This window comes from Caretta caretta, chromosome 1, assembly GCF_965140235.1.
Source record: "Caretta caretta isolate rCarCar2 chromosome 1, rCarCar1.hap1, whole genome shotgun sequence".
NCBI classification, from domain to species: domain Eukaryota; kingdom Metazoa; phylum Chordata; order Testudines; family Cheloniidae; genus Caretta; species Caretta caretta.
Genome location: NC_134206.1, coordinates 23,772,871 through 23,799,274, shown reverse-complemented (window position 1 = coordinate 23,799,274; position 26,404 = coordinate 23,772,871). Strand labels below are relative to the sequence as shown.

At 40.5% G+C, this 26,404-nt stretch overlaps 1 protein-coding gene across 1 annotated transcript in view; it reads right to left on the bottom strand.

Moving 5' to 3' along the window:
• The window catches only part of TMEM135 (transmembrane protein 135), a 396,209-nt gene that overhangs the window by 87,866 nt on the left and 281,939 nt on the right, over window positions 1-26,404 (bottom strand). Inside the window, exon 6 of the mRNA XM_048841768.2 lies at window positions 19,344-19,390. Coding sequence (XP_048697725.2) covers window positions 19,344-19,390 — 47 coding nt within the window. The remainder of the gene's footprint in view (window positions 1-19,343; window positions 19,391-26,404) is intronic.

The following is a 26,404-nucleotide window of genomic DNA, read 5'->3' as shown; positions in this document are numbered from 1 at the left end:
TACACAGAGAACATGAAACAATGAGTGTTACCATAAATACTGTAACGAGAGTGATCAGGTAAGGTGAGCTATTACCAGCAGGAGAGAAAAAAAACCAACCTTTTGTAGTGATAATCAAGGTGGGACATTTCCAGCAGTTGACAAGAATGTGTGAGGAACAGTAGGGGGGAAAAATAAACACGGGGAAATAGTTTTACTTCGTGTAATGACACATCCATTCCCAGTCTTTATTCAAGCCCAATTTAATGGTGTCCAGTTTGCAAATTAATTCCAATTCAGCAGTCTCTTGCTGGAGTCTGTTTTTGATGTCTTTTTGTTGTAATATTGCCACTTTTAGGTCTGCAATCAAGTGATTAGAGAGACTGAAGTGTTCTCCGACTGGTTTTTGAATGTTATAATTCTTGACATCTGATTTGTGTCCATTTATTCTTTTACATAGAGACTGTCCGGTTTGGCCAATGTACATGGCAGAGGGGCATTGCTGGCACATGATGGCATTTATCACATTGGTAGATGTGCAGGTGAACAAGCCTCTGATAGTGTGGCTGATGTGATTAGGCCCTATGATGGTGTCCCCTGAATAGATATGTGGACACAGTTGGCAACGGGCTTTGTTGCAAGGATAGGTTCCTGGGTTAGTGTTTTTGTTGTGTGGTGTGTGGTTGCTGGTGAGTATTTGCTTCAGGTTGGGGGGCTGCCTGTAAGAAAGGACTGGCCTGTCTCCCAAGATCTGTGAGAGTGATGTGTCGTCCTTAAGGATAGGTTGTAGCTCCTTGATGATGCGCTGGAAAGGTTTTAGTTGGGGGCTGAAGGTGATGGCTAGTGGCGTTCTGTTATTTTCTTTGTTGGGCCTGTCCTGTAGTAGGTAACTTCTGGGTACTCTTCTGGATCTGTCAATCTGTTTCTTCACTTCAGCAGGTGGGTATTGTAGTTGTAAGAATGCTTGATAGAGATCTTGTAGGTGTTTGTCTCTGTCTGCGGGAGTTGAATAAGGAGGCTTGGGGCTCCTAAGTCTCATCATCAGAGAGCTGACTCCCCCCCTCCTTTTTCTGGCCCCCTTTAAGGGAGCTGAGGAAGGGAGTTTGAGTCTCCTACATCTGGATCAGCAGGGAGCTGACCTCCTCCTGTGCACTATATGTTGCTGGGTACTTCCAGATATTATAAGTTAATAAAGCTGCTGCTTGATTGAACCACATCCACGGCTTCCTGTATTTCTTTCAGCATGGACGGACAGAGAGATGATGTTTGAGAACACATCCGCAAGCTGGGACTCCCTTCCTTTAGAAAGGATAATATGTGCCATAATCTCTCCCCCATCCCTGATTCTGCTCAAGAAAGAATAGAAGGACACTTCAAACCTGGACTGCAATTTTCCTGGCTTAAAAATGAAGTACCTTGTTATATAGTATTATAACCAGTCTTCTACCACTTCATAGTCACTAAGCCTCAGGCAGCAATTCTGTACCACACTCTAATTTGTAGCAGTAAATTACATACTGCAACAGGAATACAGAAAGGATGGTTTTCTAGTTAAGGCACTGGACTGGCCCTCAGGAAATCTGGGTTCAATCCCATCTCTCCCAAAGATTTCCTATCTGAACATTAGCAAATCATCTAATTCCTCAGTGACTCAGTTCTCCATCTGTAAAATGAAAGCAGTGCTTCAGAGATGTGTGAAAGTACAAATTAATGTTTGTGAGATACCTTCTATACAGAAAAACTTATAAACAAAAGCAAGAAAATAGGATTTACAGAACTGGAAATTTAAAAGAAAATTATTTAGCATTCCCATAGATATAAACTATTGCAATCACTGATGACTGACTACTGGAAGCAAAGTGCACCCAGCATTACTTTTAAAATCATGTAAAAACAAAATATCACTCTGAAACCCTATGAATGGATCTCTTTAGATTCAGGATTAAAGCAGCCGGAAGTCTCCTCTGCACTGTGTTTCCACTTTGAGACTTTGGCACTTTTACGCCAGGATCAAAGAGAGAGAAATCAGATCTGTGAAGCTCAATTGCTTTCCCATCATCTGACTTGAAATATCAGCCTTGTTCTGAACAGTGCCTTAGGAGCACCAAACCATAAGGGCAATGTGCTACATTGTTATTGATCAAATCACTGCAGAAAGCATTCCAGGGCAGCTGGGACACACAGGTCCTCAGGAGCCACAAGCAACTTATTCTCCAGGGCCTGAGAACCAGAAGCTATTTCCTCTCTTTTATTTTGCATGTTAGGATGACAGAAACATGATAAATAGCCAAAGCCCAGTCACATCAATGTAACAGAAAGACAAAAGGGCTTTGTGATTGACAGAGGGAACCTAGAAAAGGGGAGGAGACGCTCTTTTTCTTCCTCTAGGGATGGCTCTAAATGGAGACGCCTGAAATTTTAGACATTCAAAGCTTCTCCCGTTACTACCAACTCACCTTGCAGGTAAACACCTTCCTGGTTCACTGAATCACAGTCACATATCTGAAACAGAATCCCCACTGAAAGCTGATAATGGTGGAAAAATGCTGTCTGTTGTACTCCTGCAATTTTTGCATTGCTTGTACGTAGGCAGTGTACTTCCTCCCTTGTGTACTCCCTGCAATTGGATCTAACTATCTGAAAAGCAACCCACTAAAGAGAGAACAGAATTTATTGTTATAAGAGGGCAGGTTTCAATAAATTCCAAGTGTCTATCTACCATATGTCCGAAAATGACTGAACAAGGAGGAAAAAGAGTGAATCTAACCTTGAGTTAATGGTTAGCATTTTCTTCAAAAGTGTTAATTTGGTGGTGTGGCAAATGCAACGAGCTACCAAGACCTGTCGTGTGATATAGATTTACATACTGGTAAATAAATGCGGCAACGGAATTACATACTGTATCTGTGCCAAGATTTTTCTGTTTGCCTTAATGATAAACACAGTGCACACTAGGACTAAACCTACATTTGAAAACTGCTCATAACTTCCTCAAAAAATAAATCCATGCTAAGCCTAAAATTGGTTTTGCTGTTGCTATTGAAAGTCATAAGAAACATTTCTCAATATCGAGTTATGGAAGAGTGAAGAGGGGGAAAGACTTCTCTTCCACTGTCAGAATATTTTACTGACTTTTGGTGCACTTGTAACTCAAAAATGGACGTACCAATTTGGCTCAAACACACACAAAATGGATCTTTGGGCGGAATATGAAAAGCTTCCATCACAAAGACACTGTTTCGAGTTAGGAGTGAGTGAAATTAGACGTTTACTTTACACTGGAACCCCTTCTCTCACAGAGGATCAGGAAAGCTTACTGTGGCAGTCTTTTTACATATTGTGGGATCAGAAGCGGAACAACTAATTTAATCAGTGGAAATCACAAAACAGATTTACAAGTGGGACAAAGACTTCGGACCATAGAAAGTAGGCTGTCCATCTGGGTCTAATGTAAAGGTCCATGCACCCTTAGCGGAATGCGGAAGATTCGAAAGAGCAGCTTGAAGGTGAGAATACAACACTAGCAAGAAAGGATTCAACCTTCCATCTCAGTGCCCAGAAAATCTCTTTTCCAGTGTGAAAGAAAGAAAGTGAGAAGCACTGATGAGGATATGCAAAATCTCCTTTAAAAACAACAAAGGCTGTTCAAAGGCTTGGGTGTCACTAATGTGGTGTCTTTCTTTTTAAAAGGAGCGAGACACACTTCAATTCTGGGTATATTGTTTGAAAGTATAATTAAGGCTTATGCAGTACAATCGGATAAGTATAATTGGCTAGGTTCAAACAACCACAGCGCTGCAAGAGAAAATTGTGCCTCTAACTTGTTTGGGGGGAAAAAAGAGCTAAAGATGACCTGATACACATAAATTAGATACCTGGATTGTCCAAAATTGCTTTCAAATAAGCTCTTTCAAGAAAGTGCTTTATTAAAAGCAAGATCACAAAACAGACATCACAGTAAATGATACATCCCCTTTTGCAGTTTTCTCCCAGTTCTAGCCCTTTAATTGTATTTTCTTCCTCATTCTTGCAGGCCCTACTCTTGTTTAATCCTTATTTTTCTACTCTGGATACTATCCTGGCTCCCCTTCTTATGTCTCTATCTTCTTTGGTAAGGCAGCATATCTGCCCATATAAATCTGTTAGTCTTTAAGGTGCCACCGGACTCCTTTTTGTTTTTCTGTATACAGACTAACACGGCTACCCCCCGATAAAAGATACATACTTGTTCTTCTAGAATAGAGTGAGTTACTATTCATTCTTCCTCATAAGATTTTATATTTTTTTATTACTGCCTGTTCTGAAGACTTTTCTGACATAGATAGTGCCTAACTTCTTCACTGAACATTGTCTGGTTTAGAAAGCAACAGGATAAATGAAAGTAGGTGAGTCAAGCGGGGGTTAACTGCCAGTAGACTATTTTCTATTATTCTTTCAGAATGGGAATCTGGGTTCTACAAGGAGTTTAATACCTTGCTACACACTCAGCCAATACTCTAGAGCAGAGATGGGAAAACTAGCCCACGGGCCACATCCCTTCTGCCCGGCCCTCGAGCTCTCGGCCAGGGAGGCTAGCGCACGGCCCCTCCCCTGCTGTCCCCGCTCCCCCGCAGCCTCAGCTCGCCGTGCCGCCACCACTCTGGGCGGCGGGGCTGTGAGCTCCTGCCGGGCAGTGCAGCTGTGACAGCCGCCGGCCTGCCCTGGTGCTCTAGACTGCACGGCAGCGTGGGTGGGTGGCACGGCTGCCAGTCCTGGTGCTCTAAGCGGCATAGTAAAAGGGCAGGGAGCGGGGGGTTGGATAAGAGGCAGGGGGTCCCGGGGGGCAGTCAGGGGACAGAGAGCAGGGGGAGGTTGGATGAGGTGGAGGTTCTGGGCGGGGGGGGGGGAGGCGGTCAGGGGATGGGGAACAGGGGGGCTTGGATAGGCATGGGAGTCCCGGGGGACCTGTCAGGGGGCGGGGGTGTGGATAGGGGTCAGGGCAATCAGGGGATAGGGAGCAAGAAGGGTTGGATAGGGGCTGGGGTCCGGGGGGGGGGGGGGGTTAGGGGCGAGGGGTCCCAGGAGGGGGCGGTCAGGGGACAAGGAGCAGGGGGTTGGATGGGTCAGGGGGCTCTGAGGGGGGCAGTAAGGGGATGGGAAGTGGGAGGGGGCGATGGGGTCAGGGTCCAGGCTGTTTGGGGTGGCACAACCTTCCCTACCCAGCCCTCCATACAGTTTTGTAACCCAGATGTGGCCCTCAGGCCAAAAAGTTTGCCCACCCCTGCTCTATGGGAAAGAGAAAGAAAAAAAGGTTTTAATTTTGATGCCAAACCTTATATACAAGCCAAAATCAAACCTCAGCTCTGTCCCTCAAGAAACACTGCATCTTGAAAATCAGGTAAAAAAAAAGTCAGTTTTCAGCTCAACATTTCTAACATTAATTTGCTGTAAATCGAGTCCTGTGAGGTTACTGGCAGTAGAATTTGCTTCTTTGTGCTGGATTGAAAGTGAAAATGGAACACACAACTACTGTTCATTTGGAAAGTTAATAACAATTACAGGTCAATAAAAAGTGAATGAGAAATGAATCTTATTATTCAAATTTTAAGCATGCTCTGTGATCCAGTAGGTCAGGCCCATGCCTGGGAGTCTAGAGACCTGGATTCTATTCCCAGCTCTGCCAATGAAACACTATGACATTGGGTAAATGAGGTAAACTGTGGACAATGTTTACCCAAATTCAATACCTAATGATAACTGTGTAGAAGCAATGTGGTCTAGTGGTTAGCATATAGGATTGGAGTCAGGGGGTGTAGGGTGCAATCCAGACCAGTAAGGAGTTATGTCACCACTTGCCCTGCAACCCTAGGTGCTTTTCAGTGCCTTTCTGCTGTAGCACCCAGCCTGGGATGCTCACAGCCAGCCTACAAGCATGCAGGTCACATCCTGAGAGTGTGTGCGCCAGACAATTGAATCACCTGATTGTATGCAATATTATTGTATTATAAAAGTGTGTAGAGTGAGCTCTTTTCTGAAAGCTCATGACACACTGGTGATTAATATCATTGTGAAATGTATTTTTTACCACTACATGAGGAAATAAGAATGCTTAATGATATCATATTTTGAAGTCTGTGGTGAAACAGACTTGTGCCTTCCAAAGAGGAGAGAAGGCAGCTATCTACCGGTCTCCAATGAAATTAAGCATGTTGTGACCAAAAACAACAGAAACCCCATTTATACAGGAATCAGCAGGAGGATGGGAAGATCATCCTGAGATCATCCTGCCTCTTGAAGCAAGGTCATTGAACATTGGAAGACATAAGCAAGGACAGAAGCCGTATATGACATCCATCACTAAACAGACACCAGGGAAAAGAGCTCTTGCAAGCTGAGAAAGATGGGTCCTCCAACCGGGGGGGGGTCAGGGGGGCTGAAGTTTCTGGGAACGGAATGTGGGTGAGACACCTGTTCAGGCCAAGATCTTTCACCTTGGAAGACAAAGGAAGGCAGAATCTTGTACTTCTATGGAAGGTCCTGGAGAGAAGAATAACTGGTGAGAGAAACCATCTTGAATAAAGCCTGTACCTTGCAAGGTTAAGTTTTAGACTTATAGATGTATTTTCACTTTTATTTGGTTGTAACCCTATCTAACTTTATTCCTTTTACTTGGCATCACTTAATCTATTTCTTATTGTTAATAAATTTGTTTTATTTTTTACTATAAACCAACTCAATGCGGTGTTTGAAGGAAAGGTTGTATTTACCCCAGTTAATAGGCTGTGAATTAACGTTATTGTTTCTTGGAGCTGTCCAGGACAAGGCTGGACATTGCAGGGCACACGATTTGGGGATGATTTGAGACAGGGTGTGTGTTGGGGTCACCTTGCTGATTGTAACCAAGCCTAGTCAAAGCCAGAGTGGGTCTGTGGGATGTAGACAGGCTGCTGGGGTCAGAGTTACTGAATCAGGGTAGTCTAGCACACATGCTCAGGGTGTGGCCTGCGTGCTTATAGGCTGGCTGTGAGCATCCCAGGCTAGGTGCTACAGCAGCAAAGCACTGTAAGGCACCCTCGCTTGCAGGGCAAGTTGTGACACAACCCCTTACTGGTCTGGATTGCACCCCAAGCCCTATGACAACTGGGAGTTAGGAATTCAAGGTTCTACTTCTATTCTGAACTGATGGCTGTGCAATCTTGGGCAAGTCTGCAAGGTACCTACAGTATAATGATTAAAAAAACATTATACAGCATTTTATTTGCAAATAGGATTGGTGGGTTTTTTTGGTTTTGCTCCCCCAACAATTCCATGTTAAACATGATAGCATTAATCAGCTTGGCAAACAGAATACATTTTCCACACTCTCTAGTTTTTGATTCTTACATTTCAGTTCCTCAAAATCTTCTTTAGCATTCTACACAGCAACTCTCATTACCCGCAAAATGAGCACTGCAGATTTCCATAAGGAACAACATTCTACAATTGTGTCAAGTCAAGCATACAAAGACATTAAAATTCATTCATTTCAACTTGATCAGCTTCTGTTTGAAATCTAAAATGCAGTAGTCATTGGTTTTTTTTCAATTGCTAGTCAGACCTGCAGCACCTAAAATTTCCAGAAATCAGACTTCAGCAGAATATTTAAGATTTTCCAATTAAAAGTGAAATTACTAAAGAAAAATTGCCTATTGCAGATAAGATGATGGGACTTCAGTGACAAGTGATGCAGAATTCAAGCTATGATTTGAGGGAAAAAATAGAATAAGCGACACAATCGTTTGTGATGAACACATATTAAAACCTCTAGTCCAATTATGATCCTGATTTCTGATAATAAAAAGTGAAACTGAAGACAGCCTAAAAAACAGCTAATTGATGCAATTATAGATATGCTGACTCTTGCTGTTGTGTTGAGAGAATACGGCATCTTTTTACATGACCCTTTGTTCAGAACCAGAGTGGTGGAATACATTGGTGACAGTTGTCATCTCTGTAATTGAATATTAACCGGAATAAAGCAGTCATCACCAGCATCCAACAAAGTAGTTAAAAATCACATAAAACATTAAATACTGCTAGGCATTCAGTTCTGTCTCAGAAACAAACAACCTGTAACCTGGCTCTTAACTTAGATGGTTAAGACTAAATGATAATGTAGTTAAACTAGTTTCAACACCTGATAACTTTATTCCTATTATTCTATAGCAGGATTAGCTTCTTTTTGTAATTTACAATCTAATGTTCTGCTAATTAGCCAAAACCAAGTACTAAAAAAGAGTTTTCACCTTAGTAAGAAAGGTGAGGCATAAGCAATATAAAAATCTAAATAGGTGCAACTCCTTATAGTCCTAGCCTGTTCTTATAATAATACTAGCAGAATACAATTAAAAGGCACCAAACAGCTCTTCACATGCAGTTGTCTAAATACAAAAGGGAGCTTAATTGATCAAATAAAAGGGACTGAAGATGTGGAGACACCCAACACTTATAAAACAATTAGGGGCACTCTGAAATACCATTTCAAAAATATAGGATATATGTTTCAGTGGTAAAGAAAAGTAAATAGCCCTAATTTGAGAGTACTGCAATTACAATAATGAAACAGAATGAGAACTCTGCATGAAAAGGGAGCTCTCTGATTGGTTTTCAGTGAATTTATACAAGATTCAGTAATTCATCTTAACTGAATGATAGGAGAGGGTAGCTGCACTTCTCAGGTGTCCGTATCTTATTTTATATTATATTACAATCATAAATATAATAGACAAATATGTTTCATATACATACTTATATACAGAGTGAGAGAGAGACAGACAGTGGAGGAAACCTCTCTTTAAGACATGGGAATGTATTGAAAAAATCAAGAGGCTTTCATTGAAACAAATCAGCCTGAAGCATTTATGACTATCTTTGAATCTCTTGAGACGATTGTTAATGGGCTCCCTTGTACAAACTCCAGTACATTATATTAAAATGAAGAATCATATCAGAAACAAGATGTGTAACTCAATATTTCTGCTTGCAAGAATTTTATGTTTTGTGATAGGAAATCACAGAAATGTTCTTAAACAGAAAATACTGTTTACTCATACAGTATCTGTTTCAGATAAATGTTTAGTAAAATAATATGCTTCTTAAATTCCTCCCCACAGAAGACAGTGACTTTATTCTGAATTTTATGTTCAAATCCATTAATCAAATCATCCTACTTCCCTTAATAACTAGTTTCAGCTTGCAAATGCAGCTTTATGCTTTCCTTTCCAGTGTTTAGAGCAGATGAATTAAGACATGTCTATTGTGAATCAGTACTATGTAGTCTCAGGATTAATTACTATAGCAACCAGTCTAGGCCTTTGACAATATATCTTCAAACAAATTGCTGGATTTTCTAAAGGTATGTGGATAGGATTTATATTTAGGTGTGTGTTTATTGTGAATAGATTGAAGGTTTTTCATTATGTAGATTTTTACAAAAGTATACAGTACATACATTACCATGCTCTAAACAGTTTTAGTATTCTCAGCACACACAAAGCCGCAGCTAAATATGGAAAACAAAAATGCTACAAAAAAGCCAAGGTATTTAATTTGTATACTCGACATTTGTATTGGCAATCCTCCATCTTAATGGCCCCTCCCTCCCTTCCTTTCTCACCCTCTCTCAACAAAGAGCATAAAGGCTCTGATAATAAAAGAGCCCAGTTTTAATCTATCCAGTTATTCTGGAAATCTATCCCTCCCACTTCCCCCTTGTATTTTCAGGACTGAGTTAAGGAAATGTGGAGTAAAAATTCCATCTAAATCTCTCCTTCAATATCTTCCCTGTCCCAGACACACAGGAAATGTTTTGGAACCAAGGAGAGCAGAGAAGAGAAATGCAGGAAGAAATGGGCATAACAACATCATAAGAATGGCCTTACTGGGTCAGACCAGTGGTTCATCTAGTCCAGTAGCCTGTCTTCCAACAGTGGCCAGTGCCAGATGCTTCAGGGTGAGTGAAAGGAAGAGGGAAATTAGTGAATGATCCATTCCCTGTGATCCAGTACCAGCTTCTGGCAGAATGGTCTTTAACAGTCATTTGTGCATTGCTGCATCTGAAACTTATAAGATGCCAAAAATAGTGTATTTCAAAACAAGTTAAGCAGCCAAAAGTCAGGTGCATGGGCAGGAACTTTTTACTGAGAGGAGTGAATAATAAGTCCAAGTAGAGCTTGTCGACATCTCAAAGTGGATGGGCAAAGTCCTTTGAGGGATGTTCCCCCACAAAGTTTTGAGATTTAAAAACATGAAAATTGGTTCAATGTGATTCATTTTATGCATGTATTAAACTGAAATACTGCTTGTCCATGTTACAGAAGTTTGGGTGTATTAGGATAATCCAGAAAGTGTGAGAGGTATGCACTGAAGGCCCTGATCTCATGGTCACCTTTAAAGAAATGAGAGAAAAAATGTGGCAGACAACTGAGACAGAAGGAGGTATCATCAAAAGACTGCACGATAAGAAGAAATTTTAAAAGGAAGAACTGGGATTGTCAGTAAAATATGCCTCTTCTCTTTGTAAATCTAAAACCTTTTATTCAACCCTGCCATACCATGTTAAAGCTGATTTTTCCCCTCCATATTTTTTTTTCTATTCTATACTCCGTTTCAGTCTTCTTCTGTCTTCCCTTGTCTCAATTTCCTTCCTTCTTCTTTCCCTCCCATTCCTACTCTCTTCCTCTTTCATTCTTGCTCTTCTTCCTGCTGTTACCCTCTTGTCCCCCTTCAACTTTCCCCAAATTCACAGATTATAAAGTCAGATGGGACCATCTAGTCTGACCTCACTGCATGGCAAGGCCATAGAACTTCCCTGAATTAATTCCTGTTTGAACTAGAGTAAATCCTTTAGAAAAAAATCCAATCTTGATTTTAAAATTGTTAGTGATGGAGAATCTACCATGACCCTTGGTAAATTGTTCCAATAATTAGTCACCCTTATTATTAAAATTTTGCACCTAATTCCCAGACTGAATTTATCTCACTTCAACATTCAGTCATTAGATTTTGTTAAGACTTTTATCTGCTAGATTGAAGAGCCCATTATTGAATTTCTGTTCCCAATGTAGGCACTTACAGACTGTAATCAAGTCACCCATTAACCTTCTCTTTTTTTAAATTAAATAGATTGAGCTCCTGGAGTCAAAATATGAGGCATGGATTTCAATCCTTTAGTCATTCTTGTGATTCTTCTCTAAATCTTTTCTAACTTATCAACATCCTCCTTAAACTGTGGACACCAGAACTGGACATAGGATTCCAGAAGTGTTCAGTGTGCCAAACGCAGAGGTGTAATAACTCCCTACTTCTACTCAAGATCCCCCCATTTATACATCCAAAGATTAGCTCTTTTGGCCACAGCATCACACTGGGAGCTCATGTTCAGCTGATTATCCGTCATGACCCCCAAAGTGTTGTTCAAAGTCACTGCTTCCCAAGATAGAGACCCCATCCTATGGCTTACATTCTTTGTTCCTAGATGTACAATTTTGTATTTGGCCATATTAAAATACATATCATTTGCTTGCACCAAATTTACCAAGCATCCCAGACCCCTTTGTATCCATGACTTGTCCTCTTCATTATCTACCACAATCAATTGAAATCTTCCTTTTTTTCCCGGCTTTCCCAGTTAAAGACTGTAACTTCACTCCCACAGTCCAAGCTACAGCACCCTCTCTGTCAGACTTCCTCTCTTTTCTTATGGCTGCTGCATCAGATAAAATGATGTTTGGACAGCTCAGCAGACTTTGCAGGAGGCTGCTTGAAAAACCTGTTGATGCATCTAACCAACCTAGAAGTCAGCTGAGAAGAGCTGAAAGAAGAGTTGTTGGAGGAAGGTACGCATTCTCAGAGATGGAGGCTGGAGATATGAGTACGGTGAGCTGTCAGGAGTGAAGCTGGGGATAGCCACATCACATACAGAGATGCAAAGATTAGGGGCTGGCGGATTATTTGGAGGGGAAGCTTTTATATGTATATGTCCTTTAACAGTGGCACACCTCGGGACACTGTAATTGGGAAGACAGGGAGAGGGGCTAGCACTCCCACCCCAATATCTGGCAGAAGTGAAAGCCAGACCCAACTATGTTCCACACATGGGGAGCTAGGGTGGTGGGGAGAGAGGATGTACAAGAACGGGATCTGGAACAGGGGCTGGAGTAGCTTCCACAGTGCATGAGATCAGGTAGGACTCCCTGGCCCACATCGGTCCTTCCTGTCAGCCACCACAGGTCCTGGAGGAGACACTCAGCCCGGTGGAGGGGCAAGAGCCTGTGCACCACCCACCGGGGTGGGGTGGGGGATGGCACAGCGCACCAGCACATGGGCAAGGGACAAGAAGGTGTCAGTGCACAGGGCACCAGCCACCAGGAAGGCACTGTGCACCAGTCCTCTAGGAACTGACGTAGGAGAGGCAGTAGGAACTAGCAGGATGCCCCTTCCCAGGCTGAGGCCGGCTGCCCCTGCAACCCCCCCAAAGTTTCAGTAGCTCCCCTTGCTTCCCCTCCTATCCCTGTGCCCCTCCATTCACAGGAAGCTTCCTTCACGCACACTAGGGTTGCCAACTTGATAATATTTGGCAAAAACTGAACACTCCAGCAGCAGTGTCAGAACCTCCCCTGCCCCGCCTCTTCCCCCCGAGGCTCCACCCCTGCCCTGCCTATTGACCCCAAATCCCTGCCCCAGTCCTATCTCTTGTCCCCAAGTCTCCACCCCCTTCCACTTCTTTTCCTCCCTCCTCCATGTCGCTCACTCCTTTTCCCCTTCCACTCCCCCACCCGGGTCAGGAGGGACTCGTCTGCGGAGCTGGGGCTGGGAGCTGCAGCTGCCCGATGCAGGTAGGAGGCAGCCCAGGCTCCGTAGGGGCTGATGTGGTGATGACCTGACATCGCCCCGCCGCCTTCACCCACAGTAACTGGACAATGGGTCAAGTAGATCTGAAAGGACACTGTCGGGTCACCTTTTCGACTGGACTTTCCGGTTGAAAACCAGGCACCTGGCCACCCTACCCCACACCCTCACAAAGAGACTGTGGGAACATAGGCCAAAAACCTTGGTGGCAGGGAGTAACTTGAAAATTACTAAACAAAGGCGAAACAGAAAATGTTCCCTAAATACTCCAAACTTGAGAGGAAAGAGGACTGTTTATTATGACCCCATCAGAGGTAACCTTCCTTCTTAGTTTGGTGGCATTTTCCATTCAACCCATACATCTCAATGGTTGGTGCCTACAGTCGTTGAAACCGTGCAGGTAGTGACTCCTCTGAGAGTAGCTTCTGCACTTAAGTTGCCTTCGGAAAGAGCTTTTGGGGGGATTGTCAAAACTACCTCCCAATTCTTTTCCTCCATCTCACTTCCTTTCCCCCTTCAAGTCTTAAGGAAGGAAGGAAGACCCAGTGGTGAGTAATTGATGCTAGCAAATGAATCATCGAGCTGAAGGCTTCATTAGCTCATGTAGATTCCCAATTCCTCTGCATCAGTGCAAAGTCTCGTTCTGTGAACAGTACCACAGCAGACAGAAAATCAAGTTAAGGGAGGGAGAGAGTACCCTTTCCAGCAATTACAGTACAATGCTCCGAAAGTTGGGCTTATAGTTTAGTCAATAACTAAGCGAGGAACAACATTACAACCTTTAAAAATTAAATTTGTCCTGCTGCAGTTTTCAGATGATCTGCTCTGATATCCCCATGCAGCTTCAGGTCCTAAACCCAGGTCTCAGGAAGATCTTAATGGACAATTTACTCTTATGTATTACAGCATTGATTGCCTTTCCCTTTATCTGGTGTCTTCAGCATGCCCTTTTCCACTCTCCTCTTTCCCCATCCCTGTAACATGGGGCCAGCTATACAATGGGAAAGACTGAGGACTTATTTAGGCCTTTTTAATAAGTTACTTTCAAGAGGCCAACATAAGAATTTTAATTAAACCTGTGCATTCAAACTACTTGCATTGGGTACTTAAATTGCCTTTGTATGTCAGACTTTGCCAAATGGTTTGTAGGAAATTTGTGTGGAACTACAGCTATTCCCAACAGACACCCAGTTGCATGTAAAAATATCATAACGCATTCTTTTGCGGAAGTGCATATCTTAAGTTATATTATACAGTGCCAAGACTATTAGTAGAATGAGCCAAACCAGCTTCTGATAAAGTCTCAGGAACATTATATATATATTCTCATTTACGTTAGAACAGGAGAACTTTTCTTCTGCCCATAAAATTAAAAATGTGTTGGTCATGACATTCACACGTGGTAATGAGACCTACCAATTCATACAGCCTTCGGAAAACCTTTGTCTTCACATTTACTTTTAAATAGACCATGTTAATAATGTTCAGGATTACAACAGTGAAAAGGCAATGACCAGTAATGAATTTGTTGCCCCAAACTCTGAAAAAGAGAAAATGAGTTTTATGTCTAGCAGGCCAAAGTGAATCACTCTCAAGTGATTTCCTGTTTATACCTGCTTTAAAACAAACCATTTTCTAAACTTTCCCTGCGAACAGAATGATTAATAATGATTGCTGACAAATTCCCTGAGCAAAATACTTTACGTGTAGCAAACGAGCCAAGTTACAAAAAAAAAATGATCAGCCATATTTTTAAAAATGGGATCTCTCTGAAAACAGCCAACTTAGAACATTTCAGTCATAAAAAAGAGGTGATCACTAAAAATGGAGCCAAGTCAGAAAACAGTTAGCCAAGTAAGAGCAGATAGACTTACAGCCATATTTCTCTGCACAGATCCCACATGTAGATTTAGAAGAAGATAACTATTACTCCGAATTGCATCTAGTTTAATTTGGCTGTTTGAATAGCTAACGCCTTGCAAACTTGCTCATTTGTAACAAAGATGGTTTGAAATGTAAGTTGTTTCTTAAATTCAGAGCTCATAAAAGGTATTGGACTGATCTCCTGGGCACTGAAGTTTTCATGTTTAGCCACATGTAAGAAAGGAAGGAATAATGTGAACTACTGACACACATTGCTGTGTTCTAAATTAGCTGTAACCAGCTAGGGGAAAAAAGCCAGGGGATCTTTATGGACAGTTCTGTGAAAACATCTACTCAGTGTGCAATGGTCATCAAAAGAACAAAAGAAAATGTTTGGCTACATAAAGACTAGTTTAGAAAATAACATTAGAAATACTGTAATGTCATTTTATAGACAGGTGCTATGCTGTCACCTTGAGCACCTCACATGTTCTTAACTACTGCTGGAAATGGCCCACCTTGATTATCACTACAAAAGGTCCCCCCACCCCCGCTCTCCTGCTGGTAATAGCTCACCTTACCTGATCACTGTCCTTACAGTGTGTATGGTAACACTCATTGTTTCATGTTCTCTGTGTATATAAATCTCCCCACTGTATTTTCCACTGCATGCATCCGATGAAGTGAGCTGTAGCTCATGAAAGCTTATACTCAAATAAATTTGTTAGTTTCTAAGGTGCCACAAGTACTCCTTTTCTTTATGTTCAGTTCTGATCACCCTTGTCTTGAAAGTGAAAAAAACAGAAATAGAAGTGGTCTGGAGATTAGCAGAGGAAATGAACTGGATGCATGAAAAGACTTCCATCTGAGGAGAGACTAAAAAGATCAGGATGGCGTAGTTTACAGAGGAGACAAATAAGAAGGGACACGAAAGAGGTATATAAAATGACTGATTAAGAGATGATATATAAGACAGCACCTGATTTAATACAAGAATAAGGGGTTTTCCATAAAACGTAAAAGACAAAACTTAAAAAACTGAGAAAAGGAAATACCTTTTTACACAATGAATAATAGGAAAGTTTGTGTGGATATACTTGAAAATTTTCTTTCTCTGAGTAATAACGTCCACAGATACATTATGTAGGATCCTCAGCCTATTTGCTGCTGTGGAGGAAGACTCAGACATGCCAGACATTGGCAGGAAGAGGTTTGGTCCTGCCAGTTTGAGTTAAACTTCCACAGCAAATGGTAACTCCTGATAAAATGGTCTATATTGAATTTACTTCACAAATAACTCAAGATAGATATTTCATATACTGCAGAGCTTAACAGAAACATATACATTTATCAGCTGAACCAAAGGTCATATCAAATCTTTGTTTATAACAGAACAATCACCTTAGGGCGGGCTGGATCTTTGAAATTCATTGTGCTGAGAAAGGAAATATTCAGGGAGACATGGAAAAAATGTCCTATTCTCATGTAATAGTGACCACATATTTGCTACAATGAGATTAGCGGTGTGCCTCAAGGGAGAGAGATAACCTTATTAAGATTATATACAGATATTGATTTTTTTCTCTTTTACTAGTGGGGGACTACAGATTGGAGCACTTTTGTCGCAAAGGCAGCATCAGCCAAGCTCAACTTGGAGAACAACGAGCATGTGTGAATTGAACCATGTAGCTGCTTGGAAGATCCTTTCTTATAAGGCATTTGATTTCCATCTTCCTCATGAGGCTGTTATTGCCACAGGAAGACAGTTCTGGTATTATCAACATAAATTGTTGTTGTTGTCTTGTCGATCCTGGAAAAGGCCACCTTAACCACATGGGATATTCTAGAACTGATGGACAAACCAAAGGCCAAAAACCTTCATTGGAAATGCTGTTGTCCCAAGATAAAGCACAGGTTTTTCCTGTGGGATCAATAAATGGGGATATAGAAGATATTCCCCTACAGACAATGGGAAAATCCTCTATGTGATGAATGTCTGAGTAGATTTGGGTGTCCCTATCTTGAACTACATATTTTCTGGGAATCTGTTGGAGGTCTTCCAACTTGAGCTCCTGATGAATTTGTTTGTCACCAGGAACAGGAGATTTGTTTGTGACCAGGAATAGCATGCAGTAGAAGTCCCTGGGGTTTACTGACCAACTCTGCACCAGATGACAGATAGTTTAATGACTATTCCCCATGTGATTTGTCTTCTTTTCTTCCTGTGACAGCCCTTGTAGCTCTCTACACAAAGCTCCCTCCAGAGGCTCCTGGGAAAAGGAGCTTGGGGGTTGAGAGATTTATCACTGATGGGTGACAGGACAAGGTCCTGAGTGAAGGTCCTATGTCTTCACCATCTGGGAGCAGAGGGATTCTGCTGCAGTCACTAGGCTAACAATTTTCTCCCTTGTTGCAAACCAGACTCCAGGCTTGCAGATCCAGAGGGTACTCTGAAGTCGAGTGCTGCATCGGGTTTCCCATTTGGGCCAGGTTAATTGAGAAATAGACTGGAGAGACCCTGGTTCAAGAGAAGAAAAAAGGGATGGGCTTGAGGGCCCATTACTACATTCACTCTTATCCTCAGAAATAGAACTGAGACCAACATCCTCCATCTGTGGTCTTTTTTGTAGAGGATGGAAATATGGTGCAGCTGTACTTAGATCATAGCTGGAATCATGGCCAACATTTGGGCATCACCTTTCTCTTTTCTTTGAAGGTACTCTGACTGGCCCCTTGTCCTGCATTGTCCTAACTTCTCATCTAGCTCCTCAGGGTTGCCCTTCCATTTCAGTCATTTTTGAGGAGGCAGGAAATCTGTTCTGCAGAAAGGGAGAAAGACTGTGAACCACGCCCCACAGGATTGTCCTCTGAAGGACCTGTGACTACACAAATCTTTAAAATCTACATCCCTCACTATGTGCGGTGCAGTGAGGTCATAGTAGACCTGTAGCTTGGCCTTCCTTCTGGGTTTATCTTTCATGCCACACTGCACAAAGGACAGCAAGGACTTTCTCAAAAGAATCTTCTGGCCACGGACTAAAATAGGTTATTGTACCAGTTGGATCACAGTATGGCAAATCATATGTTATTATAGCATGGATAGAGACATTAAAATTTCCTGATGCTGCCTCATTAGTATGCTTCGATCCTGTCCTAAAGCGACTGGGCTACTAGAAGAGAGAAGGTGGTTTTGGTATCCATCCAAGGGACTCTCAAGCAGTGGTATTACAGAATGACACATTCAGTGATGTCTTTGATTAAGCAAGAATTTATTAGAGTATTTCACAGAGAACAAAGGGAATTTTTAAATGGCAACATACAATATATTGCTGTGCTAAATGCCCTACATAACCTGGTTAATGGAGGAACTCAGCACATATTCCTGTGCTGTACTCAGTTTTCATTTTAGCTTTTAATTTCCTCTTTAAATCACTCATTCACCACCACAGAAACAAACAAATAATTAGCAACTTTTAAAATAACCAGCATTCATAACTTTCACAAAATTACCCAGCATTTTAGATTTTCTTATAAGAATTCCTCTAGACAGGTGTCTAGTATCAACATTACAAGTGAAATCCCCCAGGCTAATCATATGCTGCCATAACACAGCTAAGGAGAGCAGCACATAACAAAACAAAGAGGAGTCTGCCAATTTCAGAATCTTAATGGGTAGTAGATGAGGAAAGGAATGCTTTTTAGAAGCTTTTACAATCATGTTTCCCCCCTCCACAGTATATTCTCAGCCAATACTTGTAAGTGATTCAATGGCTATGTAATTATGAAAAACAAAACAAAACACAGTTGTGAAACTCCAGGACTGCTACCAGAAAATTCTAACACAAAGGTTGTAGGTATATGTTATTTTAAGGAATGACTACCAAATATAGGGATGGAATGACGTTAGGAAACTGATATTTAAAATTCAAGTACTGAAGAGTTACACATTTTAAATATACATTTCTTACAAACTAAGAAAAGGAACGTTTTAAAACTTTGTCAGAGTTTCTAACCAAAACCAGAAACTGCATAGTTTTAAAAAGAAGAATACAAATTGATATATAATAATAAAGTATGTAAAAACAAATTAAAAACCATCTACACTCCAATTAAAAATAGGGACAGCTGCACTCCAAAAGATATTTTACAATCACTTCTTTTATTGTGATTTTACAGTTACTGAAATGATCAGTGTACATGCTGTATGTATTAGTTCATATGCTCCTAATATTTACTTATAAAGAATAACAACTATCTTCCTAGCAGTAAAGCATTCAGAACAACTGGGATGGAATATAGATGTTTCATACCTACAAGGGCTGCCTTGGCACAGTTTTTATTAGTTTAAATACGCTCCATAGCTGTTTATCTGCATGTGTGTGTGTGTGTGTATACACTACACAAACACACACCTCATAAACTCACTTTTCTTCTAAACTCTTTGGATGATTTGTCTTCATGCACAATTAAGTTTTTGGGACTACCAGCAGCAAGAGGCACCAAGACCTATCCAGCAGGCCTGCTCCAGAAATATACTAGGTGGTGGTATCTTGAGCTCAGAATCAAACAAGTGGGCAATTTTCTGTTTCAAGTAATCCTTTAATATGAATAGAAATACTAGTAACATAACATACCTGAAAAAGAACATGAACAGAGCAGCTGTGATGCAGAACAAAAGGACCTATAAGAAGGAGAAAGAAGATTATTACATAAGAAGGTTAGACTAACTCTATATCTAAATCTGTTTAGGATCAGAGGAGGCCTCACAGACATTAGAATGTGAAGTTTACCTTCATTTTCCATGTTGTATGGGCCTGATCCAAAGCCTACTGAAGTCAACAGAAACAATCATCATTTCAGTAGGCTTTAGTTCAGGCCCTGTATAAATGAATAAATAAAAATATAAAAGCTAGGTCAGGATGGTGCAATGACAAAAACCAGCAAAGTAGGCAGAGTTTGAAACAATGTGAGATTGATTTCCTTCAGGTAAAGTTTTACATAACCAGCCATCGGATGACATGCTCTACAGTTCACTCAAATGGAAGGATACCAACATTGTATGGAACAGAGATAAATTTAGATCTGTGGGGGACAGTTGAGCAAAATATTTTCTTTAATGGCCTGAGAACATCACCTTCAAGACCATCCTAGGAGTAGGAATTTGGAACTTTTATCATTTTATTTTTAGTGTTTTCCATTTGGAAATAATACAGAGCACAGTATATACAGTGTAATTATTCAGACATATCTTACAAATACTTACAGGCAACTTTTCCCCTTTTTAAAGTACCCTAATGTAAATATACTATAGATCTAAAGGGCTAGAAGACTCTATAAGGAAAGAGTAAATAAAACTGAAATGGTAACATGAGGGGAGAAAGTGAATGCATATCATTAAATTATTGTAGTCCTTTCACAAGTGACCTGATAACTTTGCTTATTGTTCCTATTAGTTTCTCCATCAGGGCCACTCTAGACGACTCTTTAAGATAGTTAGCATAGGAAGGAAAAATATCCAATTTTCATCTGACTGTCCACTAAGACAGGAATGTTGACCTTAGGATAGCAAAATTCAGTCATTTTTAGCATTTAGCGAACTTTAGGGGGAACACTTGAGATTTGGCATTTAGAACTGTTACCAGTCTTTTCCACATGGCAGGGATACTGCTTCCAAACTTTCACTATGCTAATATAGCATTTTTTATTTTCAAAGTGCTTTACAAACGTTACTTTTACTATTATTCAGACCAATTGGGTTTAAGGAGGAATTTATTAGCAAGTTTCCAAACATTTTTCTTTCGTTTCCTTTTAAAGGTTGTCAGAAGCAGCACACAATATTCAGGATTGCCTTTTAGACATTCAAAGCAAAATTCTTTGTCCATGGAAGTCAATGGCAAAATCCCATTGGCTGCAACGGGGCTAAGATTTCAGTACAGAAGAGGGATTTTCTCCCATCCGCTGTCACTGTAAAAGGGCCAGTTGAGTCCCACGTCCAGCCAGAGAAGAATTCCCCCTAGTGTAGGCTTTGCACAAAGCAGCTTACACTGTTCTATGAGGCTCCTGCCACAAGCCCCAGCATAGGGGACATGTCATGGGCACAGGCAGGGTTGCGGTATATGCTGAGGGCAGGGCTGCATTACACAGTGCTGTGGGGAAGCTGGGAAGCACTATCAACCATAGAAAGCTGTAACTTAGGCAGCCCTATAGGGCTGTATACAATACTCTGGAGCCCTCACTGTTCCCTGCAATTGCCCACAATTGAGAGGACACAAAAATGCTTAGTTCCCTGTGCCTCCTAGTGATGCAAGTTTTGTGCTGTGCCTCTGTGCCCCAGGAACTTCTGGCCTCTTCGGGATTGCAAACTTCTTGTGAGGCACTCAAACACTACTGATGGCTGAAGTTTAAAAACAAGGAAATTTAGAGAGAATATTACGTTTGGACACAATGTTATCCAAAAGATATGGACAAATGGAAGGGATTTCAGAAGAGAGCTATGTAGGGTGACCCTATGTCCTATTTTGGCTGGGACAGTCCATATTTTAGGCCCTGTCCCAGCCGTCCCAACTTTTTTGACAAAACTGGGCATTTGCCCTTTTGCTCTGATCATCAGCTGGAAAGAGCAAACGGGATGAATGCAGAGTTTTGCCAAAAAAATGGGGTGCGAACCCTAGCGGGACGCAAAGGAACACGTAGGAGCTGGGGGAGGAGACGAGTGGCAATGCCAGCCCTGCGGTGGAGGATGGGTTGGGGGAGCGTCTCATGCTGACCTGACCTGCATGAGAAGCCGAGTGCGTGGGCGGGCGGGCGCTGGGGGACCTCAGACCATGAGCTCTGTGTGCAGGCTTGGAGGACCAGCCCCATGTGCAGGGGGGAGGGGGGTTGGGCTGGCCCCGGGCACTTGTGGGGAGCAGGATCTCAGGCCAGCCCCGTGCGGATGGGAGGCTGGGAGGGCTTTGGCCAGCCCTCTTGAGGGGAGTGGGGGAGGGAGGGAGCCGCTCGGGCCAGCCCAGGGCTATGAATATTTTCAAGAAGCAGGAGAAGAGGTTGAAAGAGCTGAATAAGAGGGAGAATAGTGACTTAGGGTGGTGCATGGAGGTATAACTAGAAGAATGTGATAAAACTTAAAAAGCAGAAAAATTAAGCTGAATATCAGGAAAAACTGAAATCTACTAAGCTCTGGAAAAGGGAAGTTATGCAGTCCCCACTGCTTGGGACTTCTATCAGTTAGACTGGCCAAGACATTTTAAAATATAGAGTAATGAGTTATCTTCTAACTTATTAGTCTTCTTCTCTAATTTGCATTATTACTTTGATTAGGTTGTGTTCTTAAATAAAGAATTTGTATCACATCTCAGGTCACACCGTCAGTTAAACAGTGTGGTAAAATTATGAGGATTTGTTTCAGTTTCGTAACTAGCCTGCTCAAACCAGAAGCACTTACATTTATGACTAAAGTACTTAATTTCTGCAGTTAATGAAACTACTGTTGCACATATAAACACTGCACTTCTGGTGAGTACCTGCTTCTTCCCCCCGCATGTTTTCACTGCTACCTCTCGGCATAGTCCCAGACAGAATTTCCACACACATGTGCTGTCACAGTTGTAGCTCAGCATGCTGGCAAAAGTTAATTATTTTGTTTTAGCAGCAGTGATGATATTGGCAGCAGTTCAGTTTGTTACAAGGTCTGTTTGATCCCAAACAGCCAACTGGGGAGCATGTCATTAGATAAAGACTGCTGTTCAGATGTATCATCTAGAAGTACTCTGCTGACTTGAGATTAAAATATTATTCTTCATTTTCACCTACATCGGCTGAGAATATTTTTAGTATATATGCACCATTTTCACTGATGATTTAACTGAAATTCTGTAGTGAAATTACTTCAAACAAATTTAAAGTTCCCTTTATGAAAATCTGCTTCTAGGTCACCTCCATATTGTATTCTGTTCTAATCTAATCTTTACAGTTTGCCAGCTTCATAAAGTAAACTCCTCTCTCATTACCACGCTCACCTTGGGAAATAAGCACAAAGTCACGTAAAAGATTACATTACAAAAAATCTTAATATAAAGCAGTTGGGAGCCAAAGTAAAACTCCCTTAATTCACAAGGAATATTATAATACTTAGGTAATTGAAGTCAATGCCCAATTTATTATGCAACCAAGCTATAACCTGATGGGTCAGATCTTTCCCCTCTTCATTTGAAATAGAGAAACAAAGAGGAGCCTTCTTTCGAAGGCTAAACTTCTGTGCAAAGTAGCTTATAATGCAAATACCAAAACAGACATATATAGACAGGGAAATGTACAGTAAGAACTTCCTCCGACTTTACAGAAATAGTTTGCATTAATTAGTTGGTAGTAGACTTGCAGTAAGGAGGAAATCCTGGCCTTATTGAAATCAGTGGCAAAACTCCCATTGACTTCAATAGGGACAGATTTCACCCTAAGTCTTAAATATGCTGTTAATCAAGAGGACATCATCAACTCAAAAATCACATGGTGTGAAAACATATCTACTAATGATTTTAGTAATGTGGGAAGATTACCACAAGGAATTAGAAGGGAAAAATGTCTTTTTGTTTGTTTACTTTGTGTTTGATTGATTTCACTGATTTTCCTGATCCTAATGAAATTACTCACATAAGTAAGTATGATTCAGCCTAAGGGTTACAAAGTCAGGCCCTTACTTTCACTTGTTTGTGAGCAATTGAGGGACAGAAAAATAATTTTTAAAACAGGAAACATTGTAAAAAAAAAACAACAACAAAAACCCAAAATTGACAAGGGAACTCTAGTAGGAGAAAAAAGAAAAGGAGTACTTGTGGCACCTTAGAGACTAACCAATTTATCTGAGCATAAGCTTTCGTGAGCTACAGCTCACTTTATCGGATGCATACTGTGGAAAATACAGAAGATGTTTTTATACACACAAATGAGAGGCTGCTGAATTGGAATTAATTTGCAAATTGGATACAATTAACTTAGGTTTGAATAGAGCCTGGGAATGGTTACAAAAAAGTAACCTATTTCCCTTGTTTATTCCTGCCCCCCACTGTTCCTCAGACGTTCTTGTTAAACCCTGGATTTGTGCTGGAAATGGCCCACCTTGATTATCATACACATTGTAAGGAGAGTGATCACTTTAGATAAGCTATTACCAACAGGAGAGTGGGTTTGTTTTAGGGGGGGGGGGGGGGGAGAAAACCTGGATTTGTGCTGGAAATGGCCCGCCTTGATTATCGTAAACATTGTAAGGATAGTGATCACTTTAGATAAGCTATTATCAGCAGAAGAGTAGGGTGGGGGGAGAGAAAACCTTTTGTAGTGATAAACACCCATTTTTTCATGGTTTGTGTGTATAAAAACATCTTCTGTATTTTCCACAGTATGCATCCGATGAAGTGAGCTGTAGCTCACAAAAGCTTATGCTCAAATAAATTGGTTAGTCTCTAAGGTGCCACAAGTACTCCTTTTCTTTTTGCAAATACAGACTAACATGGCTGTTACTTTGAATCTAGTAGGAGAGGCATCCCCTGAAACTACTTTCAACTATATTTTTTTAAAAAAAGCTGACTAGATTTCAAGATCATTGTGTCTTATTAATGTGTTTTATCTCTGCACATGCACTTAGAGATGTTTGAAACAGATTTTATAAACCTGTTAGATTACATTTTATACATAAACTGGTTGTATTTTAAAAGTTTCCTTCATTTTGTGAACAAACAAAACAAGGAAATAGTTGATGGACTGCAAAATGAGCTATGCCCACACACAGATGCCTGAAGTAACCTCTAAACCACATGGGGAAAAATTGGTTTTAGAATATTATTTAAAATAACAAACACCTCTCTGGATACTGTTTTTAAGGGAAAGATGTGGGAATTAAACCAAAACACATGGCATCCCTGAATGAAAGGGACGAAAAACCTTTCCAGCTTATGAAGTTTGGCTATGGCCAGAGTCATAGTTTGCCTAGGATTTAGCAGCAAGAGCAAATCCATGTTCATATATCCGCAGCTACCACAACATTAATAATTTCAGCTGCAGTGATTCAGGGCTGCAAATGTTAACTAATGTTTTAAGCCTGAGCAATTGGAATGTTTATAATAAGATGACAAAGTCTCACACATAAGGTAACCCAAGGGAGATATTTTACAGAATGTATCCTTCATTTCCTATTACTGCCATATATTTTATTAACCCTCTTGTTATTCTGCAGCTTGTGTGTTTACACAGAAGTTGTTTTGCTTCCTGACAACATTAATGTTTTTACACTTTAATATGTTCTCATAAGAGTCTAAAAAAATAAACAGTAAAAACTGTTCCCTTCATAATTTAAGCCATTGTTAAATGAAAAAGGAAAAGGCTAACGTAGTGCTCAAACAAAACAAAACAAATGCCCTCTGTGGATTTAAAATTGAACATTCATAAAATCTTTGAAGTGAGAATCATGAAATGTTTAATTATCTAAGAGGTAAAAACCTGTATAGTATTTTCTATATTAATATTCTCTCAAAAATACAAACGAAGAATGAACATATATAACCAAATAATCACATATATCAATCAAGTCCATTGGCTCCCAGGCTGAATTTGTAGGGCTAGCGATTAGAAAAACATTGTTTTTCTTGTAAACAGAACACACAGGACGTGCAGTGAAGCAGGTAATCCCATGTCATTTTTATGGGACTTTTTCCCCCAGTATAAAAGCACACAATATATCAATTTTAAAAAGTAAGTATTTTTGACTTATAACTAATCTATTTTATCATTAAGATTTATGACGACTAAGAGGAATTAGCAAAGTATTGGTTTACTCTTTACTGAAATTGTATATGACTTTACATACCAAAACCATTCACTTTTCCTATTTACTTTCTGAACCCTTAAATAACTATGCTAAAATACTCAGGCAAATGGACAAAGGGGAAGTAATCCAATGACAAAATAAAGATAATAAACCAGACTGATGAAAATTTACTGGGCAATGAAATGAGGGTTCTCATGAGAGGGTGAAGTGAGAAAGAAAGTAGAGAGAAAAATGTGAAGATAACCATTCAACAACAAAAAAAGTGTTGTCCCACAGTGAGATTTTCAGCAGGAAACGTAAGAGTATTTCCTGAAGCAAAAATCATGGAACTCACACAAGAATAATATTTCAAACAAAACCTTACTAATCCTACAGTAATTGTTGTAATTGCCACAGGGGTGTTATGAAATTGCAAATGGGAAAGGAAGTGGATCCATAAGTCTGTCTCTATTAAGACATAGTCAAAAATACAAAAAAAAGGGAAGCCCTGGACTGGGGTAAAGTAAAGAGGATGGAAACCAAATGATTTAGTTAGGGATTGGTCCTGCTTTGAGCAGGGGGTTGGACTAGATGACTTCCTGAGGTCCCTTACAACCCTGATATACTATGATTCTATGAAACATCACATAAATACCATTACAAAGGAGTCTTCTCAAAAGGTTAATCATATATTATTACTTTTGTGAGAACAGCAATAAAATTAGGTTTCTGTTAACTTTAAATTGTTAGACTGGCTTCTGTAATTTGTAAAGGAACACTTCACCTGCAGATAGCTATTATATTCCAGTTTATTTCTAAAAACAGAGATTGTGAGAGATAGCATAAATGTCACACACACATTACTAAATTTTCTTTTAATTTTACTTTATTGGCAGAGAT